Raw genomic sequence first — 17,173 nt, 5'->3', positions numbered from 1 at the left:
TAAAAATATCTGAATATTCATATGTGATAAAAAAAAAACAATAAAAACGTAATAACCATCAATGATGATGAAACAAATAATATAAATAACATCATTTTATTTTTTATTTTTTTAAAGTAATATCCAACAATGATGATAAATCAAATAACATAGACAAATGTACGCATTCACTGACTAAGTCACTGATTGATTGGTTGGCTGTTTGTCCTTGTGTGAGTCAGACCAGAGGGCGGTCTCACAGGCCCACTGGAGAGCAGGCTCCCCAGCCATCATTAGCAGGCCTGCTGGAGCTCCCACCAGGCCCCAGCGGCGTGGGCTGTGAGGGTGCTGCTGGGTGGTCAGGGGAGAGGGCAGTGTGTGTGTGTGTGTGTGCCTGCCTGGTGGGCCGCCCGTGCGGGCTGGTTAACTTGGTGTGGTCGGGCTGTATGTCTGAGGGGGCAGCTGCAGGGGCTCTGCTGCTTACTCGTGGGCCCTGTAACCTTGGCCGGCAGTGATTTACGTTTCCCTTGTGTGCGGAGCAGGCTACACTGACTTGTATGAAAACATTGCGAGCGGCTTCCTGTCTGAGGGGAAATCGAGCGGAACTCTGTGTGTGTGTGTGTGTGTGTGTGTGTGTGTGTGTGTGTGTATGTGTGTGTGTGTGTGTGTGTGTGTGTGCAGTCAGACAGAGGAATGGATAATAAAAGGGAAAAGTGAGAAAGAGCACGGTCTGTGTTTGTGAGCGTCACGTCAACTAGACGTAATTTCGTGACCCATTGTAACGGGGCGATCCATTTATACGAACCATTCAAGGGCACACAATGTCAGGATCCTTTATTTCAGCTGCAGGCAGAATTTGCATGTGTCCATGTACAGTAGGCCTGTACAGCTGCGTGTACAGCGGCATATCTCCTCTGCTTCCGGGGATAAAGTGTTAATATGCAGTCAGGCATGGGCCGGGTTGTGTAGGTATGTTAAGTATTCAGTATTTTGGTGCCCTGTTGTGGAGAGTTTGACAGCCCGCGTTGTGTTGACGCTTGTCTTTGTCAGTGTGCACTGACGCATGATGAATGAGCTTTGTTTTTATTTCCATATTGTTGAAACAGGTGCAGTTACTAATATTCCCGTGTTTACTTGTGCTGATGGAGTCTTTGCGCAATTATGTTGTATCATATTGTATATGGGGTTGTTGTTGTGCGTTTAGGCCCGAGTGTTAACAGACTTTGAATGCAAGGTGCTGATTTATCATTGGTTTGTAAAAATGACTGTAGGTGTGTTGACAAAGCGCCTGTGTGTGTGTGTGTGTGTGTGTTAGAGAGACAAGGCACCTCTTGGTCGACTTATAAGTGTACCTTTATCTTATTTCAGGCCGGAGAACGTTCCCACGGAGTTTCATGCCGGTTCCCCAGGAGAACCTTCTCCAGCTAGTTCCGTCGAGTCGCACGCGCAGCTATAACGGGGAAAGCACCCTGCAGTATGACGCCCTCTCCTCAGGATCACAACGGAACAGCCACATGTGTGAGTACACACACAAATACACACACACATACACACACTCTCTCTCTCTCTCTCTCTCTCTCTCTCTTTGTCTCTCAGACACATGAGCACACACACACATACACACACACACACTTATGTTGCCGAAGTACCTATATTTGTGCAGAAATGTATACTTTTGCACGCATTCCCTTTGCTTTTACACAAAGATGTTTAAATTCTCCCCTCCCCCATGTTTACGCACACTCGTTCTTTTTTCCGTTGCATGCACACCTCCATGCTAGCGCACACAAGATCTATATTTCACGGCCTCGCAGCAGTAGATCACCCAGATGCTTTATGATTTTATAGATTCTTTTTCACTTGCCCTGTACCCACGTTACGCTGTTCCACCATCGACCACTGAACACATAGCCTCCTGACCAACCAAGCATTCTTCATTCACCAACCAATCACAGAGCCACTGATGCACATCCATGTACATATTTACCTGTAAACCCCATTGCTTGCCAGGCATGCCCCCAATGCACAGGTGCTTGTTTGCATTCCAGCTAGCCTGAACTAAATGACACAAACAATCAGTTCAATCAAGCAGCTAATCAAATAGGACAGAGGCCAATTCATCAAGTCGGTGAAATTAAGTGTCATGTGGAAAAGAAAAACTTCAAGCTGCTGCACTTGGAATGACTATAGAACGACCACTTTACAGTACCATACCATGCCCATACTATAGAATGACCACTTTATAATTCTGTACCATGACTATGAATGACCATATTACCATATACTGTACCATGCCCAGACTGTAGAAAGACCATATAACCATATACTGTACTGTGCCATGACCATACTATAGAATGATAGTATTATACTGTGCCATGACCATACTATAGAATGATAGTATTACCATATACTATACCATGATCATACTGTAGAATGATAATATTACCATATACTGTACCATGACCAAACTAAAGATGACATGTTATTGCCTTATATGGTCATGCCACTGCTACCTTGTGGAAGGACATAATAAGGTCCAGGTTGTTCTCATTAGTGTGTGTGTGTGTGTGTGTGTGTGTGTGTGTGTACTGTATCTGTGTGTGTGTCTGAGTGTGCGTGGCACGTACTCGTAACCACACAGCTTCGCTGTGTAAAACTCTAGCAGAGTCGCACTAATCAACTCCAGGCTGAGCCATCACCAAGAGGCGTCAGTCTCTGAGTTACGATCTCACATACACTAACACACACATACTCACAGATACACAAGCACTCTCACACACACACACACTCACACATGCAGACAAATGTGTAGCCACATTGTCTGCCTGCGGTTTTGACTCCTCGTCTACCCTAGTCTACCGACCGCATCGCCCACACACACATGACCGGCGAAGCATCCAGCGACGTCTCGAGGAGTATGGATTCAACCAATCAAAACACAGCCCGTGATGTGTTTTTTTTATCCTAATAGCTAAGAGGGGGTTTTCAGAGCTCAGATACCCCAGTAGTGTCATATTGTATGTCTGTCTCTCCCAGTGGATTTGCAGGATGTAAATTGAGCTGCGGTTTAACACTGGTGCTGACTTTGTGTCTTGTTCGCTTGTGTCTTGACTCACTCACAACTTAGGCTGACTGTTTCCATGCAATCTTAAAGCTTCTCCCAAGACGTTATCGTTTTTTTTTGTTTTGTTTTGTTTTTTTCGTCTTTGGTGCACCGTGCAAATATGTTGGACCGTAAACACGTTCCACTGGATAAAGGTTGTCGGGAGTTATGTGTACCTACCGCACTGACAGAAAACATGCTGCCCTGAAAACCGTCTGGCTCCTAGGGAGAAATATGAACGCAGAGGCAGTCCAGACATACTGGAGGTCTGTGTAGGTGTGTGTGTGTGTGTGTGTGTGTGTGTGTCACACTGATCACCAGAACAGTGTCTACAGACCAGAGTGATTAATTTGAGTGTGTGTGTGTGTGTGTGTGTGTGTGTGTGTGTGTGTGTGTGTGTGTGTGTCTGTGTGTGTGTCTGTGAGTGTCTGCTTGTGTGTATGGCAGATATGTGAAGCATGCTGCTATAAATCTCATTGTGAGTAAATTTCATTGCGGTTTGATTTTGTCGGAGACTTTGTGTCTGGGTTCAAGTTGCTCTGTATGTGTGTGTCTGTGTGTGTGTGTGTGTGTGTGTGTGTGTGTGTGTGTGTGTGTATGTGTGTATGTGTGTGTGTGTCTGTGTGTGTTTAGGTGCATGCATCTCTGAACATTATGTGTATCTGTATAAGTGGCTGGTGGCTATAGGTCTACAATAATGTGATGCAAAACACGTGCGCATACACGCACACACACTCACACACACACACACACTCTCAGTGATCTGATCTTTTTAGTAGTCAGTGCTATGGCTCTGGCGGTGTTGTTGACGTTGCCATGGTTTCTGTTTGTGTGACAGCGCCGCGGGCACCAGTGAACTGGCGGCAGGGGAAGCTGCTGGGCCGCGGGGCGTTCGGTGAGGTCTACCTCTGCTATGACGCCGACACGGGCCGCGAGCTCGCCGTCAAGCAGGTGCCCTTTGACCCGGACTGCCAGGACACCAGCAAGGTGAGCCTCTTGAGTGAGAGGGTGTGTGTGTGTGTGTGTGTGTGTGTGCTACTAGGCGTGATATGTACGTTTCACATGGTAGTACATAATTGCCACAAAAAAGTATGTTTTCTTACTGATGGAAAACAAGCTTTCTTTTTCTTTCTTTTCTCTATCTCTCTCTCTCTTTCTCTCTCTCCCTATGCTCCTCTTTCTCCCATATCAATCCAACTGCTAGTTCTAGAATGTTCTAGAGTATTCTGTCCCTTATTTGACCTCTGCTCGTTGTCTCTGTTTCTTCTCATGTACCCCATTGCCCCCCTCTCTCTCCCGCTCCTCAGGAGGTGAATGCTCTGGAGTGTGAGATCCAGCTGCTGAAGAATCTCCGGCACGAGCGAATCGTTCAGTACTACGGCTGCCTGCGCGACCCAGACCAGAGAAAGCTCTCCATCTTTGTAGAGTTCATGCCAGGGGTAATGCATATGTCTACTGGATATCACAAAAGTGTGTGTGTGTGTGTGTGTGTGTGAATTGCAAAGAGAGAAAGATATAAGCTGTGCAGAATTAGATATGTACTGTATGTATATATTATCTATTTGCAGCTCTGGAAAAAGAAAAATTAAGAGACCCCAGCACATTAATTCATCCTACGACTGCTAACGAGTGACATTCAAATGAGTTGATGCTCATGTTCAAAATAAGGAGACCACTGCAAATTTGAATATGATTGTCAACTCATTCGAATGTCACTCAGCAACCGTAAGATGACATCAGACAAATGCGCTGTGGTCGCTTAATTCTTTCCAGAGCTGTCTATACACGTACAGTACATTGCCTTCATCGGTTTACTACACAATGGTCTTGCATGTGATGAGACTGTTTTGTCGTTCAAATGCGATTAGAATATGTTTCGATCAACATGACCGGCATCAGTTCTGACGTCCCAGCGGACTGGGGTGTTGAAATTGCATCAGGACGCCCTCCGTGCCAAAATGTCACCGCCTCTCCGCAAACACGTCGCGCTCGCGCGCGGTCGCCTCCGTCAGCACTCTGGCCCAATTTATGAGGTCGTTTTCTCTTACAATGAATTTTAATGAGACTGTGTCTCTCTCTCTCTCCCAAGGCCTGTTTGTGATATTGAGACGGCCAGCCACCACTTTTGGCTTTTTCTTCACAGAGACTGTTTGGAGAAGTGTCGTAGGCACGTTGTCATTGTCGGGAAACAGTGGGGGTGGGAGGCAGCTTTTGGCGGGTGGATTGTGTGTATCTGTGTGTCGGCCAGGCTGGTGTGTGGGGGGAGTGGGGGTCAGTTCGGTGAAGGATTGTTGTTTATGTTTAACGTTGTTCTAGAAGTGTGGTGTGTGTGTGGGGGCGGGGGGGTAGTTGGAATGCTCAGATAGGTCTTTCCTTTTTCACAGATCCTCCGCTGGTCGGGCCAAGCCTCGGCCTGTGATCCTCCGATAAGCCAAAACGCAGGAAAACCTTATGCAAGCACCGCGCATTGGCCTTGGAGTCCAAGAGTAATATTTCATAATGTCCGAGCCAACTCTGTGATGTGCTTTAGAGAGAATAGCCATGCAGGACACAAAGGGGCAGCTAGCGAGCTATGCCTCCTTTGATGTGTAGAGCGCTAATACTTCTCAGTGGTGGTCTATGGTGACATCTGAAGAGTTACCTGCTATGATGTGGTTTTCGAATGGTGGTTTCTATCGGGGAGAGGGAGGGTTCTGCTTTCCTTGGTAAGATATTTGTGTTTCTCCAGATGAGTGGAGGAGTCATTGGGCCTGTTGCTGGACTGCGTCACCGGGCCGCAGTGAGATCATCGTCCTCGATGAGGCTCTGAGGGACCCGCTAGGCGGCCACACGGGCGACCCCCAACAAGTTATTTATTTATTTGTTTTATTTCCGTGTCCATGGAGTTGAGCCAGTTGTAGTGGGGGAGCACCGCTGTTCGATAAACGGGTGTCGAGATCGTAGATTGCTTCAGACTGATGAGGTCAGAAAACGGTGGGGCCCTAGAACGGAGTTTCGTCCAAAAAGGACAGAGGGGTCTCCCCCTGGCCAGTGCTACAAGTGCGTCGCTGGCCGTGGGCTGCGTCATGGCGACCACTGGGGATCAGTGGGGCCTTCTCGAGGCCTCGTCTCCATAGCGATGAGTGGAAAACAGGAAAGGGGAGGAGGGAGTGTGTGGCCTTGCGCTCACCAACGAGAGCTAGAGACTCCTGGCTGAAGTGTGAAGTGTTTCGATATGAGTTTGCACAATAGTCACGCAATTTCTGTCAAACATCCTCTTTAGAGTGAAAGAAATGTACAGCAAAGCTGTTTTTGACTGTATATACGTGTGTGTGTGGGTGTGTGTGCAAGTGTGTTAGTGAATCTTTGCATTTACTTGATTCTGTAACTTCAGCACTATATTTTTACATCAAGGTTCCTGTACTTGCTGCACTTGCCTGTACTTGTACTTGAGTTTTCTTTTTAATTTAATAGCTTAGGGGTGTTATAGTTACATTTAATACATTTAAAAAGATTTATCCTGACATTTTTTGTCTCTCTCTTTTCTCTCTCTTTCCTTCTGTGTGTGTGTGTGTGTGTGTATGTGTGTGTTTTCTAAACATCAGGGCTCTATAAAGGACCAGCTGAAGGCTTACGGCGCTTTGACAGAGAAGGTGACACGCAGATATACTCGTCAGATACTGCAGGGTGTCTCCTACCTTCACGGCAACATGATTGTGCACAGAGACATCAAAGGTAACTCAAACCGCCGCTCTGCTCTGGGTTCAACACGCTGGCTTTCTTCTCGAGCTTTCATGTTGGTCTTCTGAGCAACTGGTGCTGGAGAAGACTCGCTTTAGGTTATTTTCAGACGCGTATTAGGTCATGTTGTTCCCACTAAAATACTGTTGCAATCACCCGGGGAGGGTAAAAATAAGCCCAAATGTTAAATATATGTCTCTGAAATATACCTATCTCCACTGCTGAGGCTGTCTAGACGGCTGATGAAAAAGGGGAGCTTTGGCGTCATTCAGTTTCAGACAACACTGGAGCCTCTCATTCCAAGCCAGAAAGTTTCTCAAAGGAGGGGAAAAAATCCCAGCGATGATAGAGAACGTGTAAGACTCAGCGTTGAGAATTTCCACTCTTTTTTTTACGATGCAATATCTACTGGACACACACAGACAGAGAGAGCGAGAGAGAGAGCAAAACAGAACTGTATCCATATGTTCCGCTTCCTTGATTCCATTGCATGAAGCCAAGAGAACGCTGCATATACGATATGGCAGGAAGGCAGCCGTCATGCCACGCCAAAGCAAACTCCAAAGGCTGTTAATCAATTTATGTCCGAGAACAAGGGAATCTCACATTCTCATAACAAATAGATGGATCTCTATTGGAAAGCTGGAACAAGCACTAGGAGATAGTCTGTCTCTTTCTCTCTCTCTCTCACTTCCTCTCCTTTCCTCCTTCCCTCTCGGCTTCTCTGTTTCTCCATGTCTATCGTCTACATTTCTCTCTTAATTCTGTCATTGTGAAGTTAGGCCCAGGGATTCCAGGGCGGGGAAGGTTTGTGGCTGGCGCGAATTAGTCACTGCTCAAACAAGCAGCCAGGCTCCCAGGCAGCTAAGCCACCCCAGCTCCGTTCCGGCGGAAAAATCACAGGGCTCGGAGACGTGGGAAGAGAGAGAGACATAACTGCCCCCATTCTACCGTTTACTTATGAACGCCAAAAATACAGTGGGGAATTATTTAGTTGCTGATCATGGAAGCCAGACGTGACGGTTTTAGTGAGTATTTCTCTGTATTGTCTGACCTGTCACAGAGGTGTTAACACGTCTCTTTGTGTGTGTGTGTGTGTGTGTGTGTGTGTGTTTGTTCTCTGACAGGGGCTAATATACTTAGAGACTCCTCAGGAAACGTGAAGCTTGGCGACTTTGGGGCCAGCAAGCGGATCCAGACCATCTGCATGTCTGGCACAGGCATTAAGTCTGTCACTGGCACCCCCTACTGGATGAGTCCGGAAGTGATTAATGGTGAAGGATATGGGAGAAAAGCTGATGTCTGGTAAGACAAATTAGTTCTCCTTCCATTTTCCCCAAAGTATCCTACATTGTCGGTACTTATTTCAGCTTTGATTAATCAGAAATTAATACTAATTCAAAGCCATATACTGTAGATGTATTTTGAGAACAAGAACCTGAGAACAGTTTATGAATTTATCATTATTCATATTCATCATTATTTGTTTTCCCTCAGGAGTTGTGCCTGTACAGTGGTGGAAATGCTTACTCAGAAGCCCCCTTGGGCTGAATATGAGGCCATGGCGGCCATCTTCAAGATAGCCACTCAGCCGACCAAGCCCAACCTTCCTGATGGCGTGTCCGACTCCTGCCGGGACTTCTTGCGGCAGGTGTTTGTGGAGGAGAAGTGGCGCCCCACTGCCGAGCTCCTGCTAAGCCACCCCTTTGTGCAGGGGTGCTTCTGACACCTTCCTGCATCGCCCCCGACCCCCCTTCCGCCCTGCCCCAGCCTCTAGGACCCCGCGGTGCCCCTAAATGGGGTCCTCAACGCCCTTCGGCACAGCTCCTCGCCTGCCCACTGCCTCACAGTCACTGCTCTCCAACCACCCTGCGCCATCCCAGGGAAGATGCTGTCAGGCCCCTCTCCAGCCCTGCAACACCATGCTCTACAGAGGACACAACACAATTAACCTCCCCTGGTCCTGCTTAGATGCCACTCATTTTAATAGTGGTGACAGATTCAGTATGTCACTATGTCAAAGTCCAGGTAGTCCAGGTTGTTGTGGCGTTGTCTCGAGCTGGCCCCTACGTCCAGCATAAAACCTCCATGGGGGGATGGGTGGGTCCGACTTCATGGATGCAGGGCAGGGAAGGTGGGGGGGGGGGGGTGGTTGGCATGGGCAAGGCCTGTGCGGGCTGGTCCACAGCATATGTGACGCCAAACTTGCTGCTCCTACGTCCAGCAGCTTCCCAGCCAGAGAGATGCAGTGGTGGCCCGTACGGTGGCCCACCACTTGAGGGGTGTTCAGCTGATGTGCTTTGGGATCGAGGGGGTTCAATTGCATGACGGTGATATGGCACCTGAGTCATCCACTGCAGGATGTGACAAAAGCATTTTCCCCATTGCTGTATGTCTCACATTCAGCTGTTAGGAAGCAGATCATTTCGATGTCAGTTCCACCACCTCCCCCCACCACAAAAATTCAGATCTCAAGTTTCATCCCAATGGACTGCATGTTAAAAGAGAACACATGCATGTCAATCAGAAAGTGTCAGTACTGTAACAAATACTCGATGGAGTCATTTTGATATGGTTGATTGTAATGGTTAGAGTCTAACCATTTAAAGATGACACAGACCAATACATGTGCAACCACGGAAGTGGTGAAGGTGTATGTCAAAGTTGTTAGTCTTCTGATTGTGCAAAAAATCTTTAGAAAGATGAATTAATGAAGCACATTTTGTAATGAAAAATTTATCTTGAGAAGGTAACATGACATGATTATATGAAGCACTCTGCCCCCTTTTTTAGGAGTCAATCACTGTACTGAAGTCATTTGTTCCCTTTTGCACTTTTGTATCATGCATTCATAGGGTGTTAACACACAGGACAACAGAAAAAAAAGATTTTTTACGTTTTACAAATAAAAAACTTTGTATTCTTTTTTTTTTTCCAAAGAGAGCCATGTGGACTCTTCTGACGTTTGGAGGAGAATACCAAACATTTTGTATTTTTTTAGAAAACAGTAAATATACATGGAGATGTTCTTAAATTGTTTTAGCAATACTGCAATACCGACATGTACGGCTTGGCTGTAAATACTCACATGCCCATGTTTTCTCAGATCACAGTATGCATCACACACCTCCACCCAAGTGACCAAAGAGTGGCTTATATCTATGAGGAAATGGATGGCAAATGTGATACACCTTAAATGCTCCTTTTAAGATATAGGCTAAGTTGACGGAACCTGAGTGACGGAGTAATGTGTAATTGGACCATATAGGACTGTTGTCCTTAGATGAAGGCAGTCTTGTTTTGCCTTTCATCATGAGGGAGACATTACGTGGATTAAACTGAAATTACTTTATTTGGAGCCCATCTTGTATTAAATTGATTCAAATTTGTCTGTGGTCCAGATCATCTGTCCCCAAGGGATCAATAACAAAAGAGAAGAACTAACAGCAACGGAAGAGGTTGATAAGCATAATGTCCACATTTGCCATACATTTATTCACAGAAAACCATGAACAAAAATGACTATACAATAAAAGTGCCTTAAACCATAATGTTAGAACACAAATGGTAAAAGATATGAATTGACATCTGTACCTATTTCAAGAAAGAGATATAGAAATGTGTTCTTTACATGGAACGATTGTATTGTAAATATGTTATTCTGCACTTTTGTATGAAATTACATTTCATTATATTGAAATTATATTAGTACCCAAACTTTCTGGAAATGGACATTCTTAATAATTCAGAGAAGTCAGTAGATCATGATAACGGTGCTTTTGACAGGGGCTCTGAACATTCAGTCTGGGCCTTGATGATGAAGCCTGGAACATCCAATAGCCTATATCTTTTGTACATTTGATTTAATAAATTAAATGTTAAAAACATCTTTGTGTTTGTGATTGTGTCAATCTCTGAGATTAGTCCTGGTTTAAGCTATACCCAAAACATTATGAGTAATATCCTTATTAATATAGAATCTGTGCAATAACTAATTGGATTTTACAATGAGACACGCTAACAATATTTTCCTTTATTGTTACTCATTTGACATGAGGTTTAGGTAAATAGGCCTAGATAACCTAGTTTTTCCTGTATTTAGCCGGGGACAGACAACTAAAATCGGGGACTGTGCCCCTTCACCCGGGGACATGTAATGTTGGGGGTTGTGCCGTTTACGTTACATATGTTGATGTTTGGTAACAGACTGCTGGCGCATGCTATAACACGTGCAGCTGTATTGCAGTAACTGGTACGCAGGCGCTAACGCTGATGTGTTGAATGGTGAGAATTTCGTTGAACTGGTATCGTGTAGGAAAAACGCTTTCGGCAGGCCATTGAAAAAATTGTCAAAATGTCCAGTTCGCGCACTATAATATGTTTACTGCGAAATGATTTGCGTCTTCATGATAACGAGGTAAGTCGCTATTGGCACATTCACTGGATGCTTTAGGTTAGCCTATTATTGTTACATGATAGAAGCAAGACTCACAGCAGCAAGTCTTTGTTTTTGCACGCTTGTAGTTGAGGTCTTTTCCTTTCCTCTGTAAATTACATTGTGTCGGAGACGTACTGGGGATATTCATAAAGAAAGCACTAGCAAAAGATATGTGTCTTCTTGTGGTTACTCCAAAACTGCATGTTAAATGCCCTATGTTAAGTAACTTCGTCGTGCATGTGTAGAGGATTGCCGTAGCAGTGCTGTTTTGTTACAATTTTAGTTACAAGTATCTTTAGTTACAATTTTAGTTACAAGTATCTTTTTGTCAATGATTTTGAAAAGCGCTACATGTCACTTCAGTAACGTGGTTCAACATTTTGTAACACTGTAGTAGTGAATCAATCAATCTGGTATGACGTTCGCGTGGTAGGCTAGGCAAACATTTCCGGAAGTTACATATATGGCCTGATAGATTGAATGAGTGTCACTAGAAGGCACACTTTACATGCATTCAATTTTTAATACAGTACACTTTGTTTGCCTAGTGAATTGCCGATATTGTGTACACAATAGTAATAAAAAAAAAAACACATGAAAACTTTTTCCTCCAGGTGTTCCATTGGGCTCAGAAGAATGCAGAGCACATAGTTCCACTCTACTGCTTTGACCCTCGTCACTATTTGGGGACAACCTGCTTCAATTTCCCAAAGACAGGCCCTTTCCGCTTGCGCTTCCTTCTTGACAGCGTAAATGATCTGCGGGCCTCCCTCAAAAAGAGAGGAAGGTGAGACAGTAGATGGAATTTCCTATGAACTTTAGTTCATGTGTATGGCAGCCCAAGTATGGCAAGTATGGCAGCCCAAGTTGTTGTTTTGTCAAAAGCGGTGCAGATATGGGACGTTTATGGCGAAAAAAAATATTGCAATACATCATTTTGTCAATCTATTTTTCCCCTCCCACCTCTAGTGTTAATAATAGACAAATTATGTTTATCTCGACTAGAGACAGCTGGCCAGAAAAGGCCATAATTACCTGCATCCACTGTTAGTTCTTGTTTCCTCTAATCAGCAAGCACAGGCTGAACATTGAACCAGAGTCAAGTCTCTTCATTTATATCAGGCCAGTATCTTCGGACAGGTAATATCAGCCGTTCTTTCTCTGTCATTACAGCAACCTTGTGGTGCGTCGTGGAAAACCAGACGAAGTGGTTAGTGATCTTATCAAACAGATAGGCTCGGTCACCGCAGTCGCCTTCCAAGAAGAGGTTTGTATGAAGTTACTATACTTCTCTCTAACTCTAACTGAAAGAGGTCTAATCACACCGCCTCCAATTCATACTTTCCTCTCCTATGTTACAGGTGACGGAAGATGACAAGGAGGTTGAGAAGCAAATAAAAGATGTTTGCTTGAAAAACCAGGTCAAAGTTCAAAGTTTTTGGGGATCAACACTGTATCACACACATGACCTGCCCTTCAATAATATCAGTAGGTAAGAGAATCACGTCTTGATCATTTGGAGGAAAAAGTACAACAATGAGATAAGAAGTGACTTCACAAAAGTTCCTGCTTACAAAAAGTCTGTATTCCAAACTGTTTTGGTTTGCTAAATGCAACTAGTACCAGCATTGTTATATGATAAATAATATGCTAATATTTATAATAGAACTATATATATAATATAAATTACCCTGTAGTAAAAGAGCTCATGTTTGCTGTGGACTGTCATTCAGTTTTTAATTTATATGAGATTGTAATATTGTGTTCTGTCCATTTCATCAACACTTATCCAAAGATGCGAATAAGTTGTAAAAGAAAGGAAAATGACCTGCGTATTAGTGTTGTGTGATTACATGTAAATACCTCAGTCATCCATTAACCTCCTTTACCCTCTTCTAGACTCCCAGATGTGTACACCCAGTTCAGGAAGGCAGTGGAGTCCCAGAGCACGGTTAGGCCAGTGTTCCCCACCCCTGCCCAGCTGAGGTCTCTGCCCCTGGGCTTGGAGGAAGGGCCAGTCCCCACATACCAGGACCTGGAGGTGCAAGGTCTGTCTCTAAAATTAAACTATACGTGGGAGTAATCATTCATGCTACTGATTGTTTGACCTATTTTGAAAATGGCTGTGTGGTTGGAGTGTAGTGTGTGATTAAAAAAACAAAAAACACTTTTTTTTCACACGTAATTAATCACTGACTCTAATACCCCTCAACCAAGAATAACATATTGAAAGAATACACAAAACATAACCTTAAAGAAAATACCTATATTGTCACCACCAGGCCCAAGTTTATTTGTCACAAGAGCAGAGGTTTTCCATTTTGACTAATTTTGCATTAAATGAAAGTGTTCTGTCTGAACTACAGTAAACAGGTGACAAATGGAAGTAACATGAATGTCATTTCTTATGGGTCTCTCTGTAAAATAGTTAAAATTTGCTTTCCAATTTTTGTGCCATGTCTCCATAGAGCCTGTGACTGATCCTCGCTCTGCCTTCCCCTGCCACGGAGGAGAGAGTGAGGCTTTGGGCCGATTAAAGCACTACTTCTGGGACACGGTAAGGAAGTGTGACGTTTACTTTGCGCCTAAAACTAGGGGATGTTGGGGGATAGCCTCCATGGAAATGGGATAAAAACATGGCCTTATCATCCCTTGTAGATTGAAGATAATAATGCATGTCAGCCAAATCACATAGATAGGAGTTGCATCATTCCTGTTTTTAACTAATCAACCTGCGTATAGCTATACATGAACTGTTGTGCCTAAAGGCAATGGCGTGATGATGTATAGAGAGAGAGATTGTGTGTGTTTGAAATAAATACTGATTGTTTGATTGCAGGATGCTGTGGCAACTTACAAAGAAACCCGAAATGGTTTGATTGGGGTTGATTATTCGACAAAATTTGCTCCATGGTGAGACAATGACCAGTTTCTATAATAATCAAATTATAATTTAAGCAAATCATAACTATTTAAAGCAATGTCTGCTTTATAAATTACCTGCCAGCAAACAGTAGCGATGACTCTGATCTTCCATAGGCTTGCCATGGGCTGCATATCTCCACGATATATTTATGAACAGATCAAGAAATACGAAGAAGAGAGAACGGCCAACCAAAGCACATACTGGTGTGTACGAGCACATTAAACTAATTGTAGTAGTATCAGCATGCCGGTAATATACCTGTCTGGTCTAGTAGTAATGTAACTACTACATACTCATAGTTCCATTATCTTTCTCTTCAAGGGTGGTATTTGAGCTACTTTGGAGGGATTACTTCAAGTTTGTGGCATTGAAGTATGGAAACAGACTTTTTGATTTGAATGGTGAGAGAATATTCCTGAGAATTACAATAAACATCTATATATAAAATAATTGACTATGCATGAATAGAATACAAAATGGACTATGCATAACATCAAGTACAGCTGCTAGACATGTAGCCTATTTATGTCGTAATGAATAATTGTAATGTTTTTCCATCTAAAGGTCTACAAGACAAGCATGTGCCATGGAAGACCGATAAGAAACTTCTTGATGCATGGAAAGGTATGGAATAGCAATAGAGTAATGTTAAGTATTTTACATTTGAATAGTGTTAATGGAATGTTGTGACTAAGAATAGATGTACTTGACTTGATTGATTGATTGATTGATTGATTGATTGATTGATTGAAATGAATATGCTTAATGAGTCTCTCACACATGCACTTCCAGAGGGACGGACAGGAGTGCCCTTTGTGGACGCCAACATGAGGGAGCTGGCCCTCACTGGCTTCATGTCCAACAGAGGGCGACAGAACGTAGCCAGCTTCCTCACCAAAGACCTGGGTCTGGATTGGAGGATGGGGGCAGAGTGGTTTGAATACTTACTGGTACTTATCACTCCCTTACTCTTTCTCATTAAGCTGATGATATTGATATGATGGTCATAAATATGCATCTAATGTGTGTGTTTTATGGATTTGTCTGATTGGCTTCAACAGGTTGACCATGATGCGTGCAGCAACTATGGAAACTGGTTGTACAGTGCTGGCATTGGCAATGACCCTAGAGAGAACAGGAAGTTCAATATGATCAAACAGGGACTGGATTACGACAATAATGTAAGCACACTGCCCAAGCAAAGCTGAAGGCAGGCAGTAAAGCCAGCCAGAAGTTCTTGATTTGCTTCAACAAATTCAATTGAATTCAACATTCATTCTTCATTCTACTGCATCTGAATTAATGTAATGTTGTTCCTCCTTGTCTTTAGCTTTTCTATTACACATACTAAAGGGAACGAAGATATGAATTGACATGACTACTTTCATAACTACAATATCTGTCAATTATAGCTTGGGTGCAATGGGTGGGTGCAAGTATAGTCAATAGGATATATAGATCATACTCTTTCATGATATTGTAAGGGTTTGGAATGTGCGTCGGGGTTCTGTTCATCCTGTCGGGAATTATTTTCCGATAATGACCGGCGTTCTATACATTATCCCTTACTTAGAACACAATCTCTGTTGTTAGCCTAGTCCTCGAGGTTCCTCTGGAACTTACCACTATACTCTGTTGTCGTTTCTGTATAGGGAGACTACGTGAGGCAGTGGGTACCTGAACTGCAGGGCATTAAAGGAGGGGACGTTCACACACCATGGGCTCTGAGCAATGGTGCTTTGTCACATGCCAAAGTGTCTCTGAATGAGACATACCCATCCCCAATCGTCATGGCACCTGAATGGGGTCGACATGTCAACAAGAAACCAGTGAGTTCTTTTGGAAATGTAATTGAGTATTTGAAGCAACAATGTGAAGGTTCTGAATCTGTGCAGTATGTACATTAGGCCTGTGGTCCGTGAAAAAAGAATAAAAGTTATCTTTAGAAGGACTTATTAAAAAATTGTTCTGTATGGGAATTCTAAAGTTTTCAACCGTAGACTCTTCCTGTTCCTGAAAGGAAAGTAAGAAGTGAGGGTAGTATTTGTGGACATTCCAGTTCAATCAACAATGTCATTGTTATTCCCTTTTTTGGTAATGATTTCACATGATTCCAGCCAGTCTGGGTGTAATGATGTAAACACAACTTTATAGAAATCTCTGAATGGTAATCACTTCAAATGTACAGTTCATGGAATTGCACTACATTGTGTAATGACAACACTAAGTGCAGAATACACTTACGAATCACCTCAGTTAGGTTTAGCACAGAGTCAAATATGTGCACTCTTGAGTGATAGGATTAGCCTACAGTATTTTTCCCCTATACAATTTGCTCTTTTTTGTCAGTCTGGTGGAGCTGCACCTGCTGCACGAGGGAGAAAAGGTCCTTCGCATACCCCCAAACAACACAAGGACAGAGGCATGGACTTCTACTTCTCCAAGAAGTCTAAAGATTTCCAATGAAGGACTGTGATTGACATCAGGAATTGTCTCTGCTTTGACATGCAGGGCCAGTTTTTCCACAGTAAATCATACCCTAACTATGCTATAGAGCTTGTGGTATATTTGCTCAAAGGGGTGATTATGTTACATCACATATTTTCTGTTTACAGAAATGGTAAAGCCTTAAGCCTGAGATGCATTCAGTGAACATTAAAAGTGAACTCCATCACCTGTGCAATATTTTGTGATGAATGTGTTTGTTCTCACCTTTTAGGGAATTTTACTTTGTTTTATGACATTTTGTAATATCATAACAAATCTTTTATGCTCATCTTTGTAACTTTTTTTTTTTAAAAGAGACCTTTGTTTTATTGAAGGTGCATCAGGTCTGTTTCTGACTTACCGCATAAGGAAGTTGGAAGTCATTGTTATATATGCAAACTAATTCACAAGAAAGGGGAAGAGGAACTAGCTGTTTTGAGTGACTTGAATTGGCAGAAGATTCACACAAATAAACAACTTTTTGTTCAAATAAACAACTTATTTCATTGTGGCTTGTTTT

General features: G+C 43.3%; 2 protein-coding genes across 2 annotated transcripts in view; both read left to right on the top strand.

Moving 5' to 3' along the window:
• The window catches only part of map3k22 (mitogen-activated protein kinase kinase kinase 22), a 52,859-nt gene extending 42,170 nt beyond the window's left edge, over nucleotides 1–10,689 (top strand). The window contains exons 13-18 of the mRNA XM_062521984.1: nucleotides 1,348–1,497; nucleotides 3,921–4,069; nucleotides 4,390–4,521; nucleotides 6,667–6,796; nucleotides 7,930–8,107; nucleotides 8,300–10,689. Of these exons, the coding sequence (XP_062377968.1) occupies nucleotides 1,348–1,497; nucleotides 3,921–4,069; nucleotides 4,390–4,521; nucleotides 6,667–6,796; nucleotides 7,930–8,107; nucleotides 8,300–8,528 (968 nt within the window). The 3' untranslated portion in view covers nucleotides 8,529–10,689. The remainder of the gene's footprint in view (nucleotides 1–1,347; nucleotides 1,498–3,920; nucleotides 4,070–4,389; nucleotides 4,522–6,666; nucleotides 6,797–7,929; nucleotides 8,108–8,299) is intronic.
• A 345-nt stretch (nucleotides 10,690–11,034) lies between these two features.
• cry-dash (cryptochrome DASH) lies at nucleotides 11,035–17,076 on the top strand. The gene is made up of 14 exons (XM_062520976.1): nucleotides 11,035–11,219; nucleotides 11,855–12,027; nucleotides 12,414–12,507; nucleotides 12,602–12,732; nucleotides 13,140–13,288; nucleotides 13,709–13,797; nucleotides 14,080–14,153; nucleotides 14,280–14,369; nucleotides 14,488–14,567; nucleotides 14,731–14,790; nucleotides 14,959–15,116; nucleotides 15,228–15,347; nucleotides 15,819–15,995; nucleotides 16,516–17,076. The coding sequence occupies exons 1-14, from the start codon at nucleotides 11,157–11,159 to the stop codon at nucleotides 16,630–16,632; spliced, it is 1,575 nt and encodes a 524-aa protein (XP_062376960.1). The 5' UTR covers nucleotides 11,035–11,156; the 3' UTR covers nucleotides 16,633–17,076.
• The last annotated feature ends 97 nt before the right edge of the window (nucleotides 17,077–17,173 follow it).

Source organism: Sardina pilchardus, chromosome 19 (genome assembly GCF_963854185.1).
Source record: "Sardina pilchardus chromosome 19, fSarPil1.1, whole genome shotgun sequence".
NCBI lineage: Eukaryota > Metazoa > Chordata > Actinopteri > Clupeiformes > Clupeidae > Sardina > Sardina pilchardus.
The sequence above is the reverse complement of the archived record's forward strand: the minus strand, read 5'-3'. Positions and strand labels throughout refer to the sequence as shown.

Bases quoted from the DNA above. Each gene is read 5' to 3' on its own strand.
- cry-dash (XM_062520976.1), top strand. From the start codon at position 11,157: ATGTCCAGTTCGCGCACTATAATATGTTTACTGCGAAATGATTTGCGT. The intron at 13,798-14,079 runs GTAAGGAAGTGT...GTTTGATTGCAG, and splicing joins AGCACTACTTCTGGGACACG to GATGCTGTGGCAACTTACAA. The intron at 14,370-14,487 runs GTGTGTACGAGC...TTTCTCTTCAAG, and splicing joins GCCAACCAAAGCACATACTG to GGTGGTATTTGAGCTACTTT.